The following is an 18,914-nucleotide window of genomic DNA, read 5'->3' as shown; positions in this document are numbered from 1 at the left end:
ACATACTGAAATATTTTAGGACAAAATGTTATGTTATCTGGGATCTGCTTCAAAATAATATGTTGGAGAAAAGTAGACAGATGTATAAATAAAACAAGATTGAAGACTGAACTGAGAGAATCTGGCTAAGGGTACATGAGGATTTATTATACTATTTCCTCATCTTTTATGTGTTTGAAATTTTCTATAATAAAAAATTTAGACAAGAGAAGGGTCATATTTATGATTTATTTGAACTTCTACTTCAGTGAAAACAGTAGGACAGGGAGGAGGGACTGACAGCGGGGAAAGGCTGGCCTAGAGCCTCGACATATGATTTAGGAGAGGAAAGGGTCCAGACTAGAGAGAGTAAGAAGGAAGATGAAAGACAAAGGACAGCACAGGGACTGTGAGAGGGGAGAGAAGAATAGGAGAGGGAAGCGGTCCCACTGCTGCTCCTTTCTCTTTTCCCCACTTACTACTTACCCTTCACCTCTGTAGATGAAAAATCATTTGGGGAACATAGCAACTAAGATTTTCCGACATCAAACCATGAAACTCCAATTCAGTCAGCAGGGCCTCAGAAGATGCATTTTCAACCTGTGCCTTAGGAGAAGCGGCTATCTGGACCTCCTTGTGAGCCCCAATACCTAGACCCTGCAAGTGGCTTGGTGTTTCTGACACTAATCTTTATTTTGCCAGACTATGACCAAACCATTCTGTCTTTCAGAGCCTTTGCAAGAGCAGTCTACTGTGTCAAGATAGAAAAAAATAAAGGAACTGGAGATTATGCAAAGGAAGCTGTGTTCATTGATTTCCTTTAATGTATCTGTGGAAACATGCAAACACTGAGGGTCTCTTGAGTAGGAAAAAGAAATTCATTACCTTTCGTGCCAATGTTCTCTGATTTTATATTCTCTGAACAACCTTTGATTTTTAATGGCACTCTAAGAAGAAGGGGGGAAAAAAATCAAGACACTTAATGGTTGCCAGGAGTGACATGGTCCTCTTGACAGTTATATCCTTTATCATCAACGTCAATGAATTGATCTTTTGCCTTGCATATTTTCTGAAAGCCTGTTATTCAGAAGAACCAGTTTCACCCATCAGCAAACTAAATAAACTTAAGCTTTAGGACTGGGTAAGGAAATGAATCAGACCATGGATGTGAGCTGGAACTACGGGAACAATGGCTGAGTTGTCACCACACATCCCTGTGAATTGGAGAAGATTAAAAATTATGATTAAGTAATCAGGCTTCAGCCTTACTTACCTAGAACCCACTGCCTGCTCAAGTATAACAAGGTCTTGAGAGCATGAGCCAGTCAGGTTGAGGAAAAAAGCTTTGAAGCAAATAGGGCAGTCTGCAGGCCCAGGGCCTTGAGGCTGGTGAAGGTATTCCCAGTCTTCCCAGAGACAAACTGCCTTATCTGCCACTTCTTTTATAAATAGGAGACAGGAGAGAACTATACGCTATTGGACCCACACTCTCCCACAGAACAAGTTGTGAAAAGTCAGACAGACTTGGTTGTTCAATTCAAAGCATTTCCTTCCTTGTTCCACGTCCTATTTCACCCCATCCTAGCTAAAAGATAAAGAGGAAAATGTCCTAGGCCTTCTAGAGGACTGTCTGTTTCCACTTGTAACCTAAGTAACACAACATTGTGTTTTGAACCACAACTTTGAACCAGTGGCCTGATGACACGCATTCAAGACTACCTCTAGCTGGCATTCCCTGGCTCCCTACATGGTTAATATGTCACCTCTTGCCTCCTGAAGGCACAGGCTACAGTGGGGAATCAGGGGGCCTGAGAGTCAGGCAGGGGGACTCGGGCTGTTTTACAGGGAAGCTGAGTGCAAATCCCTTAGTGAGGCACCTTGATCAGGGTAGGAAGAACTTTTGGAGGGGAGGCGGGCGGGGGTGGGGGTTGGCAGATACTGGGAACTAAATCCAGGGGCACTTAGCATTGAGTTAAGTCCCCAATCCTTTTTATTTTTTTCTTTTGAGACAGGTTTTTGTGAAGTTGCGGAGGCCTCGAACTTGCAATCCTCCCGCCTCAGTCTCCTGAGTCACTGAGATCACAGGCCTGTGCCACTACGCCCCTGGGTAAGGGGAACTGACTGAACCATCCCTTTCCTTCCCTCCAAGACTGGAAGCTGGAAGAGAGATAATGTGAATATTTGGGCTGAGACCAAGACGTCAAGACTTGATGTAAATTAGGCTCAGGTAAATTAAGAAAAATATAGAGTGCTAAGTAGGAGCATTTCTCAGCCAGGAATTATATTTCTAAAAGTTTCTGTCACCTAGTTCAGAGGATGTGCGGGAGGAGTATGAAGAGGCAACTAGTAGGTAACAGGACAGAAATGTGAAGGGGTCACAGCTGGCCAGGTGATGCCTACGGGTGAGTGAGGAAAGGAGCCAGAGTAAATATGGGCGGGGAGTACTTGAGAATAGGGTGAGGGAGACAGGGGGCCGGGCGGACAGACCCAGCCAGCGCTCAGGGAAGGTGGGGGCTTGTAAGGGGAATGGCGTCGAGAAGGACGCGCCCCCTAGCGTCCCTGCCGAGCTATAACCCTGCCGCGCCAGTTCTTGAGGACCCGCCCAAGCCGCACGCAGTGCCGACGCCAGGTTCCCTTTGGTCGCTCGGCCCTATAGTTCCGGCTGTGGCGCGCAGGCGGAAAGTTTAAGTGGAAGGACCGTGCCTGGCGATGGGCTAGGGGTGAGTGGGGGAGGCTGTGGGCCGCGGGTTCTCTTTCGCTGCTTATTGGGGAGACGGGTGAAGGGCGAGGGGTGAAGAAGAACGCAGGGCCAGCGCCCGGCCTTCTTGCCGCCCCGGGAGCCGGCCCACACCTTCTCTGAGGCGCTAGTTCCGGGGCCCTGCTCCCGGCCTCCCCTCGCCCTGTATCCCGGTGTGTCCAAGTCCGCGTGAACCTCACGATTTCGCCCTCTGACCCCTCCTCCCTTGAGACACGTCCAGACCTCACATGGTTTTGACTGATTTTAAAGGTAAAATGCATCCTCCGATTGCGGTCCAAATGTCGGAAGTCTGTGTTCCGTGCTGGGCGTTTCGAGATGAAGCTGTACAGAGAACTCCGAGCGACTTATTAGGGTGGACTGAAAGGAAAGCCCAAGAGTAGCGGGGACTCAGAAATTCAAATAGAATCACGCTTTGAGAGCCACATTTCTGAGAACCAACTTTTAAAAAAATGATCAAATGATCACCTTCAGGGGAGAGTCCTAAACATGGAGCAAAGTGGAGTCGGGTGACTAAGATGTATTCTCATGAGTAGGCTTTTGGAGAAAGGACAATCCTTGATGTCGGAAGCGCTGTGTGTAAACAGTACATATGGCAGAGGTTAGGACGAGGTAGCGAGGGTCACAGTCAGCCCGAGTGAGGGTTCCTGTTCTTACAAAATCGCTAGACAGGTGGGCAGAGATTTTTATTTTATTTTTAGTGAGGCCCAGTCGGCCTGAATGAACCATCCTTCAGGAGCACTCAGTTCCCTCTCTTAACGTTGTGCTTACAACCAGACTAAGTTGTTGGTTTCCCACAACTTTGCCACTGTTAAGGAGTTGCGTTTGGGAGTGGACACAAATAAATCAGAAGAAAGAACCAGCTTCACAGGCAAGATTAACAGCTGTGGTCACTCATTTCATGGTCTGGAAGTGCATTTTCATACCTGATCTACGTAAATTGTTGCCCATTCTCCTATGAGATGAGGATACTTGGGGATGACTTCTAACCTCTTTCCCTCCCTCCCTCCCTTCCTTCCTTCCTTCCTTTTTTTTTTTTTTTCTTCTTTTTTGGTACTGGGCCATGTCCCGAAGCCTTTTTTATTTTTTGAGATAGGGTCTTGCTAAGTTTCTGAGGCTGGCCTCAAACTTGAAATCTTTCTGCCTCAGCCTCCCAAATCACTAGGAATAGAGGTATGTGACACTGTGCCTGCCATGATCTCCAACTTTTAAATAACATGAAAGCCTCTATGAATGAATGGAATTACAGGATCTGGGTAAACTCTGTACCTGGGCAGAGGTGTAGGAATCCCTCTTATCTCTATTTGAAAGAGAAAGAGAGAAGGAAAGTGTTTCTGGTATTCAGAATTAAAACTTATAATATATTTTGCTGAAGAATTAATTTTATATCTGATGACTAGGGGTAGTTCATTAGTCATTATCAAATATTTGTTGAGCACCTACAATGGACCAATTACTGGGATGAGTTCTGAGGAGACATTGGTGGGCAAAATCAGACATGGTCCCTGCCTTTAGTGGGTTTATGATCTGATGTAGTATATTTGAACCTATGGTATGGGGGAGCTGGGGTTGTAGCTCAGTAGTAGAACCCTTACCTAGCACATATGAGGCACTGAGTTCGATCCTCAGCAACACATAAAAATAAATAAATAAATAAATAAATAAAAGTATTGTTGTGTCCATCTACAACAAAAATATTTAATATATATATATATATATATATATATATATATATATATATATATATATGAGACATGGGACCTCGTTTCTTGAACAACACAGCCAAGACCCAGAAAGGAAATAAAAAAGTCTGCATAGACAAAATAGTACAAGTTGATATACCTAAGCTTATCTGTTTTATCATAGAAGAAACCTACAGACTCTTATAGCCTGTTAACTTTGATATTGGACTCAGTTTTAACAAGCTTGATAAACTGTATTTCCAGCAATAGCAAACAAGATGGAAAAGATTAGAAAAAGGGAGAATCATCACACAGAATTACTGAGATAAGTGGAATGAAAGCTGATGATCTCAAAATTAGAAGCAAAATTTGAAGCCACCAAAACAGAACACAGCAGCCTGGATTCTTTCAGAATAAGGCAGTATTTCCATGTACATTCTATTTAATACTTGTACTATTTATGCAGAGAAGGGTTAGAGTGGAAACAGGATTAGTGAATTAAACTAGACTGTTTGCTTTAGAACTTGTCAAAATCTCCATTTTTCTTGGAGCATCCCTCCAGGACAGTGTTCTGCAGCACACATTTGAGAAAATGCTGATATAAATAGAAACATCAGGGTAGTAGTGTGCTGGGTAGTATTGGTATTCAAAGTGGTGATGCCTAACAGGCTGAATTACGTTTACTCACAAAGTCTAATGATGCAGAGAAGAAAGATGCACATTTTAATTTTTTTCTATCAAAATGGATAAACATTTTGGACTTCTAAGGGAGTCTGAAAAAGTAATTTTTATCTCTGATTTAACTTATTGGTGTTAGTTAGATACACAGACATTACTGTATTTGAAGATATATCTAACTGTTATATGGTTAATGGTTAATAGACTTTCAATTTGTCCTCAGTCCCTAACCTCTATTTATAGTAACATTGTTTCCATGAATCAATATGTTCGGAGACACTGCACTAACAAACAGTCTGGCCATTGTTAAATGTTTGGAATTGAATCCCAAAACATAAATTAATGAATATTAAGTTTCTAAACTGTTTATATTGACTTAGTCTTCCATAGTTGTGATGGTATATGCAGTGTGATTTTTATTAAGTTGTAGCAATGAATACATATCCTATGACTGGCTTTTCTTAGCTATTAATTCATTATATAAACATTTCTTATATCTGTGTCATTTATTTATAGCTATATTTCATTGTGTCAAGAGATTATAGTTTGTTTAACTGTACAGTAGCAGCAAGCTGTAGCTCATGAACAGGTCTGTGTATCTGTGATCTGTTTTATTTTGAGCACAGAAATATTTTCTTCTTGCTAATTCTTTTTTTAATGTATTTTTTAGTTATAGGTGGACACAATATCTTTATTTTTATTTTTATGTGGTGCTGAGGATCAAACCCAGTGCCTCACTCATGCTAGGCAAGTGCTCTACCTCTGAGCCACAACCCTAGCCCACTCTTTTCTTTCTTTCTTTCTTTCTTTTCTTTTTTTTTTTTTTTGTAGTTGTAGATGGACAGCATGCCTTTATTATATTTGTTTATTTTTATGTGGTGTTGAGGATCAAACCCAGTGACTCATGTTTGCCAGGCAAGCACTCTACCACTGAGACACAACCCCAACCCAATCTTCTTGCTAATTCTTAATCCATGAATTAAAGAACCCTTTGCTTCCTCCATTTCTACATTTTTACTTTTCTACACAATTACATAATTCCAGCTTTCATGCATATGCTTTAATTTTCTTTTCCTTCACAGTTAAAAAACTGTTGATGCTATTGAGAATCATAGTTTGTTGTTTTTGTCATGCTTAATGATTTCCAGCATTGTCTAATTTGGATTATCACTTTTCTAGTCCTTCCTTTTTATATTTTACATTTATATTAATCAAACAAGGGCACCAAGCCACAAAGAGAGTAAATGCTTGTGTTAACACTACTGTATTAAGATACTGATGGTGGTAAAAGAATGGTCAAATGCCAAATAGTACTACCATATGTCACATAGAAATGTTCTCAGTAAATTAAATTTTGGCAAGATGGTATACTAGTGCTTATTATATTAAGTTGTATAAATTTGAAAGTTATGGGAATCAAGAGCTACCTGAATTTAATGATTTTTTTTTTTTTAATCAATAGAAATACTTACGGTGGCTCTCGACTTAAGGCCATTTAGCAGATGATTTTAGGAGTGGTCCTCACAGCTAACTAACCTGCTTGTGTCCCTCTCACTGAATTCTTTGTTGGGTGCCCTCACCTCAGCTTCACTGGGGCAGACCTCCACTTATTTCTGGGAAATTGGATAAAATTGTGGTGAAAATATTTTTTCCTTCTTATGACATGTAAGACCTTTTTATTTTCCATGGCATTTCTGTTTGTAGCTCTCTGTCTGCATTCTGACTGGAAATACTGGGATCCTTTCCATCATGCCAACGGTGGTGGTAATGGACGTATCCCTTTCCATGACCCGACCTGTATCTGTCGAGGGGTCCGAGGAATACCAGCGTAAGCACTTAGCAGCCCACGGTTTAACAATGCTGTTTGAGCACATGGCCACAAATTACAAGCTTGAATTTACAGCGCTCGTGGTTTTTTCATCACTTTGGGAGCTGATGGTCCCCTTTACAAGAGATTATAACACCTTACAGGTACAAAAAGAGATGTTATTTATGTACAGGGCCCACATTTTAGAACATGGAATTATTTAAAAAGTGCATGGGTGCTTAATGTGTATAGCTACTAAAAAAAAAAAAAAAAGATTCACAACCAGTAAGGTCTTGTGCCTTTCTTTGGGAGAGCTATGAGTTGGTGGTGGGGTTGTTGCCTTGTTTTTCTTCTCTTAGTTTTCTAGAATTCTCTTTGGAAAGATAAGGACTTCAGGATACAATTCTTTTTTCCCTAAAATTCAGTGTCTTTAGGTTCAAAATTTTACTTTTTTCTACTTCCCCAAAAAACTTGAGGAAATGAAAAATAGCCCTAAAAAGAAAAAATTTAAAAAAAAAAAAAAAACTTTTTCTAGAGTAATTTAAAATAACATTGCTTTCCCAACAAATGGCTTTGGTTTATAGATGCCAAGAAATCATTTTAAGCCTTGATCAGAACCTTCTAAAGGTGGTTTTGTGTGATACACTAGAGAATTTACTTTCTGACAACATCTCTCAATCATTAATATTTCCAACAATGTTTAGCACAGTGCCTTGCCCATAGTGAGTAGTCAATAAGTGCTTGTGGAATTAAACTGAACAATTTAATAATCATTAAGCAATTTAGAAATCCAAGACCAAGGGCTGGGGATATAGCTCAGTTGGTAAAGTGTTTGCCACATATGCACAAGGCCATGGGCTCAATCCCCAGCACCACAAAAAAAAAACAAAAAAAAGAGAGAGAGAGAGAAATCCAGGATCAATATAATTTGTATTTTTAAAAATATGAGTAATAAATGTTTGTCAAATCCTTTCTTTTATTATCTGACTTTTTAAGAGACAGAAAAGCTTTTTTTAAAAAAAAAAAAAAAAAATTCTGAGCCAGGCACAGTGGCATATGACTGGGAATACTGTAATCCCACCGGCTCCGGAGGCTGAGGCAAGAGGATCGCAAGTTCACAGCCAGCCTCAGCAAAAGTGAGGCACTGAGCAACTCAGTGAGACCCTGTTTCTAAATAAAATACAAAATAGGGCTGTGGATGTGGCTCAGTGGTCAAGTGCTCCTGAATTCAATCCTCATTTTTTTTTTTTTTTGTTATTGTTGTTTTGTTTTGTTTTTTGTTTTTCCTCTTGACGGAGTCTGATTATATTATGTAGCCTTACCTTGAACTCATGATCCTCCTGGCTTAGCCTCCCAAGTATCAAGAATTATTGTCATACTCTACCACCACTCCTGATCACTCTAACCTTCTTACAAGTGATATGCTCAGGATTTCTGATACTGAGTGGTTAGGAAATTTAGAGAGTTGCTAGGAATGAGGAGTAATGGTTAAAACCAGGAGCTCTGTAGTCAGACTGCTTGGGTTCATATCTAGGCTCAGCCACCTATGTTCACAATACCTGGGAAAGTTATTTAATCTTTCTATACCTTAGATTCCTCAATTAATGGTGGGGTTAAGCTGAGTATGGTGGAGCATGCCTGTAATCACAGCTGCTCTGTAGGCTGGGGCAAGAGGACTGCAAGTTCAAGGCCAGTCTCAGGAACTGAACAAGATCATGTTTCAAGATAAAAAGGTCTGAGGATATAGGTCAGTGTAGAGTGCATGCCTAGCATGTGCAGTGCCACACACACACTCACAAAATAGGGTTTAAAATGCTGTAATGATTAAATACATGTAAAATAGTACCTACAGTGGTGTTTAGGATATAGTTAATATTCAATAAATTTTGTCATTTTTTGATGTTTTTTAAATTCTTAATTTCAAAGTTTTCCTTCAAGATCCACTTATAAAGAAATAAACTTAGGGAATTGTCAATTCTTACCTAATAAGAGGATGGAATAAAAGGACATATTTAATTATCTTCTATAGTTGAGAAAATCTGTTTTACTGGTTTTGTTGTTGTTGCTTTTTAAGAACCTATGCTTTGGGGCTCTCAGAAACACAATGTCCCTTGTGTAACATTCATATGTTGAGCAGTTTATGGTGTTTTTCTAATAACAAATTAAAGAAGTAAAGAATAATGAGCAATTTTATTTTTGATTCAATAAGGAAGCACTAAGTAACATGGACGATTATGACAAAACCTGCTTGGAATCCGCATTAGTTGGTGTTTGCAATATCGTTCAGCAGGAATGGGGTGGTGCAATTCCTTGCCAGGTAATGATCAATTCTTTTTCATTGCCCTAAGTTAAAAACATTAACCACTGTGGTGCTTTGATTTTCTTTAGGCTTTAACACAGCATGCATTCTAATTTCCTCAAACTATGTTTTATACAATTGGTATCTTTTAAAAAGAAGGCACTAAATCACTCTAATCATATCACACTAATCTAATCTAAATCACACCAATGTGCTCAGAAAGCAGCAAAATTATGCCTAAAGGAAAGAATCCTCCTAGTAAATTGACTTATTGAAAACTAGTACTGTTTGTATAAAAGACAAAGGGCTCACAGTGGAATTTTAGAACTACACTCCCTGGAAGGGATGATTATAATTTTGAATGATAGAATTGTAAACATTAGTACCATATAGTCTGTCTTCATTATCTTGCTGTAGGATTTTTTTTCAGCAGACTTTTAACCGTCTCAGCTCTCTAGGTTGTCTAAAAAGTGAGGAGTATGAATGTCATAGTCTGTTGTTCTTAGAGTCCACAGTGGATTCACATTAGCCTCAAATTACAGCAGAGTAATAGTATAAAAAAGAATTGGAAATTTGCTGTAAACAGGAAGAAAGCAAACATTACTGAAAGGAAAATCATTAATAGTCTACAACAGAAGTTAACAAATTTTTTCTGTATTTTAGGCTGCGGCAATTATTCAGTTCTAATGTTATTGCATGGAAGCCATAGGTAATAAGTAAGTGAGTGGGCACAGCTCTTTTTAAATAAAATTTTATTTACAAAGCCAGCTTTGCAAATAAACTATGACTGTGGCCATGGTTTTGCTGGCCCCTGGCGTATGGCTTTTTATTATAGTGTCAAACACACGATTCCTGAGTAGTGTAAGTGGCATTACTGGTATTTAAAAAAAAAAAAAATATATATATATATATATATATATATATATATATATATAGTCGTAAATGGACAGAATGCCTTTATTTTATTTGTTTATTTTTATGTGGTGGTAAGGATCCAACCCAGTGCCTCACACATGCTAGGCAAGCACTCTGCCACTGAGCTACAGCCCCAGACAAGTATTTTTTTTTTTTTTTTTAATTAAAAGTAAGATTGTAGTTGTCTGGGAGTGAGAGAAGAGTAAGGATTAATCCCAAAGAAATAGGAGGGAATATAGGAAGTAATAGCACTATTCTTTATCTAAATAGTAAAGATGGTGACATATCTGAATGCAGTTGTCAACACTAAGAACTGTGTAGTAAAGATTTACTACATGTAAATTATCAGTAAATCCCAACTCTTTTCAAAAGCTTTTTTTCTTACTCTGAAAGCCAGTCTATTTGATAGAATATAAACTCTTTGGTTCATGAAGACCCTGAACTACAATTAAAAGGTTAAATCAAATCACTTTTGTTAAAGAAGCCTGTTAATACCTTTTGATCAATTCCTTTGATAAGTTAAAAAAGTGGTGAGGGCTGGGGTTGTGGCTTAGTGGTAGAGCACTTACCTAGTATGTGTGAGGCGCTGGGTTCCATCCTCAGCACCACATAAAAATAAATAAATAAAGATCGTGTCTATCTACAACTGAAAAAAATTTTTTTTAATAGCTAGACCTTGCGTACCATGTAGACTTCTGCCTTTTAATATTTTTCTTTCTTTGAAAAAAAGAAGAATCTAATTTTGAGATTTACTGTACCCTGAAGGTGAGGGACTGACCTAAATCCACTTAGATTTGTTAAATGAATGAGATCCAAACACAGTAGTAGAGGTGGTAGTTATTAGTGATTTTTGTTGTTGTTGTTGTTTTGTAGTTGTAGATGCACAGCATGCCTTCATTGTATTTGTTTATTTTATGTGGTGCTAAGGATTGAACCCAGTGCCTCACATATAGGCGAGCACTCTGCTGCTGAGCTATAGCCCCAGCCCCTCGTGATTATTTTTATAATCATTTACCACCAAATTTGTTTAAATGTGGAACTTTTCACAACCAAGATTTCAGACATCTGGTCTGTATCCTCATTACCTGAGTGATTTTGACATTACATGAAATATTTCATTATCACACAGCATCTGAAAAAGCTAATGTCAAAACTAAATCATTGTGTACCAGTTGTTGGTACCTAGAAAAGGAAATTATCTGTAGTCAGTTGACAGACTTCCCAAAAGATAAAAATCTCTCCAGGGAACCTCCATTAAATATCCTTAGACTTTAGAAGTAAGTACTAAATCTTTGTATTTCACATGATGTAACCACCTAATACTGTCTCAATGGCCTATTGTCAAGTTACTGGATTAGACTAAGGAGAACAAAAATAATCCTTCCCTGGGATGCCTGGGAAGCCCACTTTACACAGGATTGCCCATAAGCAATGAGGTAAAGGAAGAAGATTTTGCATTTACTATCTGTTGTTCATATATTTTATTGGCTTTATCATATTACAAGTTAAATGTGCGTTTTTTAAAGGTCTTATACATTTCTGGCCAAGTGGCCTGTATAAATACAATTTTGAAGCAGTTGTCATTTTAGTTGCCTGGGGATAGAATTTATCATCTTTTAAAAATAAAGTGGGCTAGGGGGAGTAGCTTAGTGTTCACAGCACTTACTTAGCATGTACAAGGTCCTAAGTTCAATCCCTAGTACAGCAATCAATCAATAGATTTTTAAAAAGGCAAAGTTCAGACTTTTGGGCTGGTATTTCCTAGGGACACATATGAAATAGGTCATGCCATTTCTTTTTTTTTACTTTGATATTTTAAGTACCAATTCCTTATCTAATAGATGGGGTTCCAGTTGTAATACAATTAAGTAAAATTTGGTATGCATGTTTGTCCCTTTTTTAATTGTTCAGAGGCAAGCATTTTAAAAATTTAATTAAATGGGAAAGTAAAATGTATAGCTTTTAAATACACAGTTCCCTGAGTATTAACAAATGCATATACCTGTGTAACCACTACTATCATTAAGATATAAAACATTCTTATCATTCCTTAGTTTCTTCATGTCCCTTTCCAGAAATGAAAATGTTAAATGAAACTAATTTAATCATGTAATTTAATGTGCAAATTTCCTGTCTCTTTTTGCAAACAGGTTGTTCTAGTAACTGATGGCTGTCTTGGCATTGGTAGAGGGTCACTGCGACATTCCTTAGCTACTCACAATCAAAGAAGTGAGAGCAACAGGTTTCCACTACCTTTTCCTTTCCCGTCTAAGTTATATATCATGTGCATGGCAAATTTGGAAGAGGTAATACATTTTGCTAAGTTCTTTTTAGTTTGATTGGGTAAATTTTAGGGCTCATTTTATTTTTTTCATATATTTGATTAGTGCTTTATTGCATATACTGTAACATTGTGCTCTGTTGGTTTCATGAGACTGGCACAATATGTATTTGAAAAGACTCAGTCTGGGCCTGTAGCTCAGGGGTGGAACATTTACCTAGTATGCCTGATGCCCTGGCTCTATATCTAGCACCACAAAAAAAAGAAAAAAGAAGAAAGGGAAGGGAGGAGGACAAGAAAAAATGAAGGAAGGAAAGGGAGAGAGAGAAAAGAAAAAGACAAAATAAGACTATACTCTAGCTCTTAAATGCTCTGAAATTTCAGTGTTTCCCCATCTTGGGAACATACTTCAAGTTGTTATCCATCCTACTGATGAGTCATGAAAGGTCAAGTTCTCTTTGGTATTAGTTATTTCTCTTACCCAGGAATTATTTTATCCATTCCAGAAATGTTGACAGAGATGTACTTTGCTTTTTTTTTTTGTAGAATAACATGCCATTTTGGTATATTTTATGTATGTAAATACTTTGCTTCCTGTTTTCCTATTTATTTGGGAGATATTTGACCTTTTTTTACCTTATTTTTTCTCCCTGTATAATGTAGATAATAATGGTTCTTGCCAAAAAATGTTTAAAACACTTTGAAGGAAAGATGCTATATAAATACAAATTGTGGTCTCCTCTGAGAACCTTCACAAAACTACTTCTGAATGGAATAGCTCTCCTGGTGTCCTTGTATGTAACATTCCTCTTTGGTCACCTTGAGTCAAATTGTTATGGTTATTTCTTTTCATATGGCTGTTAAGAAAATGATTTATTTTTTGCCTGTGTTACTATGATGGTTGTAACTTAGGTGTGCTAATAGTAATCTGGTAATTTGTGCCATTTTAAAGGGGTCATCTCTTTTGCTTTGTAGCTTCAGAGCACCGATTCTTTGGAATGCCTTGAACGTCTCATAGACTTAAACAATGGTGAAGGGCAAATATTTACTATTGATGGCCCCCTGTGCCTGAAAAATGTACAGTCTATGTTTGGGTGAGTATGTGCTTAAAGCTCTTTTGCCTTCTTTGTAATCCAGTATTATAATTTGATATCCAGAAAGAATATATACATTACTCTAATTGTGTGATTGCGTTTTCTCCAAGTTGCCCATTTCTCAGATAAAAAGATTGGTAGCAGTGATTTTTGAAAGCTCACTCTTTTAAATAAAACATGACTAAATCTGTAATGCTTATAGATATTGACTTTTTTACAATGATTCAGCAATTTCAAAGATTAACTTGCTTTGGGGCTTTTCAGAATTGAAATTTCCTCAGCAGCAATATCAGATTGTAATCTTTTCCACAAATGGTCAGATTTAGTTTTGGAATTAATGTAAAGGTAAAATAAATTTTGCATCATGAAACATTACTGCTCTATCTATCTTATTACTCTCCTTGTAACAATTAATCATCATATCCTAGAAAACTGATAGATCTGGCTTATACACCTTTCCATGCTGTTCTCAAGTGTGGCCACCTAACTGCTGATGTACAAGTCTTCCCCAGGCCAGAACCTTTTGTTGTAGATGAAGAAATTGATCCTATCCCCAAAGTCATTAACACAGGTAAGTTTTCCCTACTTCTGACTTGTGGTTTTTTACTTTGTTCTCTAGGTAGGAGGATTGAAAAGAATCATATATTTTGAAACAAGGGTGGTATTGTCATTAGCATTTTTGGATCAGTGAATATATTAATTACCTCAGGGTTGGTGGATTATTGGTCTTTTATGGTGAGGTCATGAGTTAATCTCCAATCCTAGATCATTATAACCACAAATTACTAGAGTTAGAAATCATGCCCAGGGCTGGGGATGTGGCTCAAGCGGTAGCGTGCTGGCCTGGCATGCGTGTGGCCCGGGTTCGATCCTCAGCACCACATACAAACAAAGATGCTTTGTCCACCGAAAACTAAAAAATAAATATTAAAATTCTCTCTCTCTCTCTCTCTCTCTCTCTCTCCCTCTATCTTTAAAAAAAAAAGAAATCATGCCCAGATTCACTAGGATTGAAATCCTTGAAGTGATTCTTAATAGAGATTCTGAGATTGACTAGCATCATAACTACGGTCATATATGAAGGGCTGTCTTCTAGATGTGACTTGAAGACCTTGGAGTTATCTCCAATTGATGGGTGGATTCCTTGAGTGGTGGATACATGTTTAACCTCTTAGGGATAGATGCTGTCACTTTCAATCACTGCTGCAGCCTTAGTGACTAGGGTAACATTGACACTTAGATGTTTTAATAAATGATTAAAATTAATTGTGCAATAAATGTTCATTTGGGGCGCATAGAGATTATAAATGAAGGGCTAGAGCATTCTTTTTGCTTTTTGTGCTTTTAACTTTTGACTATCTGGAAGCAAGGTATCCATCTCTTTTTGTTGTGACTACGCTCTACTATATTAAGCTGCACCAAATTATTTTGTGGCTCTCAAACCAGTTAAATTTCACTTCCTTTCCACCCTTTTTTGATGAGTCATTTGAATAGGCCTTTTCTTTCCAATATAAATTTTTAGCCTAACATTTGCCATAACTTATATTTAAACCACTTTAAAATATAGTAGGCTTTTTTCTACTTAAAAAGTATCCAGCTGCTTGTCCTGATTCATTTGTTACTCAATTAAGGGGGTTAATGACAGCAAATCTCCAGAGAAGCACACTTCCTACTTGTATATGAAGTGCATTTTACTCACTACGATTCTGGTTTTTTTTTTTAATTGTTTTGAGAATATTGGTGTGTTTGTGCTTAGAAGAAAAATTGAAAAGCAATTCAGTAAAGTATTGATAGTGGTTTCCTTTTATGATGAATAATGAGTGATTTTATATTTTTTACAATTATTAGTGTTTTCCAAGTTTTTGTGTTAATTATCTATATAATCAGAAAAGAAACTTTAAAAAAAAAAATTTTTTTAATATTTTTATTGGGGCTGGGGTTGTGGCTCAGCGGTAGAGCACTAGCCTAGCTAGCTAGCACAGGCGGACGGAGGTTCGATCCTTAGCACCACATAAAAATAAAGGCATTGTGTTGTGTCCATCTACATAAAAATAAATAAATAAATAAACATTTTTAAAAATATTTTTATTAGTTATTAATGGACCTTTGTCTATATGCGGTGCTGAGAATTGAACCCAGTGCCTCACACATACTAGGCAAGTGTTCTACCACTGAGCCACAACCCCAGCCCCTTTAAAAAAATTTTGGCTACAACTTTTATTTTTTTATTTTAGGTTTTCACAAAAACTTTTGGTCATTAAACAATCTCTGTAGAGCAAAGAAATCATTGTCATATTGGCTTTTTTTTTTTTTTTTTTTTAAACATATTTATTTATTTATTTTTTTAGTTATTGGCAGACACAACATCTTTGTTGGTATGTGGTGCTGAGGATTGAACCCGGGCCGCACACATGCCAGACGAGCGTGCTACCACTTGAGCCACATCCCCAGCCCTCATATTGGCTTTGTTGAGAATGTATTTCTTTCTCAGAGAAATGTTTTTAATAGAATGTCTTTAATTTCAAAAAAGGTTGAAGTTGTTGGAGAATTGTTTGAGTTTAATGCCCCTTGATTACCCGAATACCCCTTATTCTACACAGGGATTTGACTTTTAAGCTTTTGCCATGACTGGGAGGACCTAGCCTCATAAAAATAAAGTTTACCTAATTTGTTATATAACTTAAATTCATCAAATAAAAGATAATTATCATTATTTCCTGAGCTACTTATAATGCAAATGGTTAGACTCATCCACAGAAAAGTCCAATAATGTTCCCAGTCAACATATTTGAAATTTCCACCTAAACATTGTGTTTATAAAATCTAATACATAGAAAATAATATACTTTCCCCTATTATAAATTAGCACTATGTTGATTCTTTCCTTTCAGATTTGGAAATAGTGGGATTTATTGATATAGCTGATATTTCAAGTCCCCCAGTTCTCTCCAGACATCTGGTCTTACCTATAGCACTTAACAAAGGTGAGTTTTCTTTTTATACCATTGATATATAAGAAGCATCATAATATCTAAAGTTATTCTTTAATGTTAAATAGTAGATTAGCCCATTTTGTAGAAGCTAAAGGAAAGGTATAGTTGCCAAATTGAATTTTAGAAAATAGAATATTAAATATCAGGAAAGAAATTCTGCTATCTTACATTATGGGAACACTTTAATATATATATATATATATATATATTTTTTTTTTTTTTTTTTTTTTTTTTTTTTTAAATTGTGGACACAGTACCTTTATTTCATTTTTATGTGGTGCTGAGGAACAAACCCAGTGCCTAATGCATGCTAGATGAATGCTCTACCATTGAGCCATAACTCCACCCCATGGGAACACTTTTGACACATACTTGCTGTGTGTTGGTTTGTGAATTTATAGTGGAAGTCCTCTTTTAAAGACAAGAATACTTAGCCAGGTGCAGCAGTGCATGCCTGTAATCCCAGCAACTTGGGAGGCTGAGGCAGGAGGAATGCAAGTTCGAGACCAGTCTCAGCAACTTAGAGAGAACCTAAGCAACTTAGGGAAACATTCTCAAAATAAAAAATAAAAAGGAGCTGGGGATGTAGCCTAGTGGTGAAGCACCCCTAGGTTCAATTCCCAGTACAAAAAAAAAAAAGGAGTACTTAGTTCCTCACCCAGGGCTTTGCCTTTCCTAATAGGCAAAGAAAGCCAAGTCATTATCAGAAAGTTGCTTGATAAATGTGGAAGTCAAATACAGCTTAATAAGAGGAAGAACACATCTGTTCTTTGTTTACTTATACCAAGCACATACTAGATACTCAAATACTATTAAATGAACAAATGAGCCTCTTGTGAGACCTCATTATTGCAGAAAATACCCCTTTAGAAACTGAGAAGTCATGTCCCCAAATTCAGCATCTCTGCAGTATGCTAGCCTTTAGCTCCTTAAAATCCTTTTTCTCTGTTCTAAGCTAACTATCTAGCTTATATTTATCAGCTCTTTCCAGGAAATATAGAGTCAATCAGCTTTCTACCTACTGGGTTATGATCATGTTCTATTAATGCCTGGATTATCTCAGTTGGAGGTTGGATATTCCATAACCACTCAACACATATTTATAGACAGAATCACATATTTATAGACAGATGACTCATTGTGGGCAATGTATTTATAATTTACCTTGTGTTTTCAGAGAACAACCAAATTTACCTTATTTCTAAGGCCCTGGGAGAATTCTGCCAAGAAAGAAAATTAGCAAAATGAAGTGTTTAGGGAACAGTAGGAAGGGAAAACATGGGAAGGCAGAACAGAGCCATTGTAAGGGTTGTTGAATAGCAAACTAAACTGGAAAATTCTTCCTGTTGAAGTAGAAAGTCTTTGAACAAGACTGAATGGATAAGTTTTCTTGGAAGGATATTAATTGTAGAAGATTCATCTGTCAACAGAGAACCTAGAGTTGGGAAGTCTAGTTAGGATGCTTGTAGAGTAATCATTTGTGTACCTTTGGAGACTTGCATCCTTGTACTGTTTGAATGCTGTCAGTTTAGAACACTCTTGACATCTCTGTATCAGATTCTGTTTAGACAGATGCCTGAAACTTCCAGATTCTACTGGAACTCTGGAAAACACATTTTTTTTGTGTAACATATTTATGGAGATAAAATCAATATTATATACTTCCCTCACTTAAAGTGTATAACTAAGTGATTTTAGTTTTATTTATAGACTTGTACAGCCATTATCATAATCAATTTTAGAACCTTTTCATCACCCCTGAAAAGAAACCCTATTTCTACCAACTCTTAGTTGGTAGAAACCAAACTACCAACTCTTAGTCCCCTGGCTCTAGATAATCACTAATATCCTTTCTACTCCTATAGACGTGCTCTTCTGGATTTTTCATATAAATGGAATTAATATAATATTAGAAAAGTAATTTGGGGGGGACACAATGCACAGTATTTTCTTTATTTATTTTATTTTATTTTTTTTTGTGGTGCTGAGGATCAAACCCAGTGCCTCTACCACTGAGTCACAACCTCAGCCCTTAAAAAGTAATTTTTATATAGACATTGGGAAACTGGGATGAGTTTTTTCAGCTTTGTATAATATTCCTTTACAACTCCTTTGAGTCTGGAAGTTGCCAAGAGTATGATCGGGGTTTGGAGTTTTTGTAGCTGATTTCAATCTAACCTGTTTGCTTTTTGCAGAAGGCGATGAGGTGGGTACTGGCATCACTGATGACAATGAAGATGAAAATTCAGCCAATCAGATTGCAGGCAAAATACCCAACTTCTGTGTCCTGCTCCATGGCAGCCTAAAAGTGGAAGGAATGGTGGCGATTGTTCAATTAGGGTAGGAGACTTTGTTTACATTTAGTTGAATGAGAGGAGCAATCAGTTCATTAGGTGAAGTGTTTTGCAGACTTTTCTGAAAGAAGTAGAAA

The 18,914-nt window shown here is 37.3% G+C and overlaps 1 protein-coding gene across 4 annotated transcripts in view; it reads left to right on the top strand.

Moving 5' to 3' along the window:
• Positions 1–2,616: 2,616 nt before the first annotated feature.
• The window catches only part of Ints14 (integrator complex subunit 14), a 35,895-nt gene continuing 19,597 nt past the window's right edge, over positions 2,617–18,914 (top strand). The window contains exons 1-8 of one of the 4 annotated variants that reach the window (XM_027926037.2): positions 2,617–2,699; positions 6,799–7,065; positions 9,111–9,218; positions 12,266–12,421; positions 13,372–13,490; positions 13,919–14,061; positions 16,382–16,474; positions 18,679–18,823. In XM_027926037.2, coding sequence (XP_027781838.1) covers positions 6,844–7,065; positions 9,111–9,218; positions 12,266–12,421; positions 13,372–13,490; positions 13,919–14,061; positions 16,382–16,474; positions 18,679–18,823 — 986 coding nt within the window. In that variant the 5' untranslated portion in view covers positions 2,617–2,699; positions 6,799–6,843. The other 3 variants (XM_027926038.3, XM_027926041.2, XM_027926040.2) reach the window with 3 other exon arrangements.

Source organism: Marmota flaviventris, chromosome 2 (genome assembly GCF_047511675.1).
Source record: "Marmota flaviventris isolate mMarFla1 chromosome 2, mMarFla1.hap1, whole genome shotgun sequence".
Lineage (NCBI taxonomy): Eukaryota > Metazoa > Chordata > Mammalia > Rodentia > Sciuridae > Marmota > Marmota flaviventris.
The sequence above is the reverse complement of the archived record's forward strand: the minus strand, read 5'-3'. Positions and strand labels throughout refer to the sequence as shown.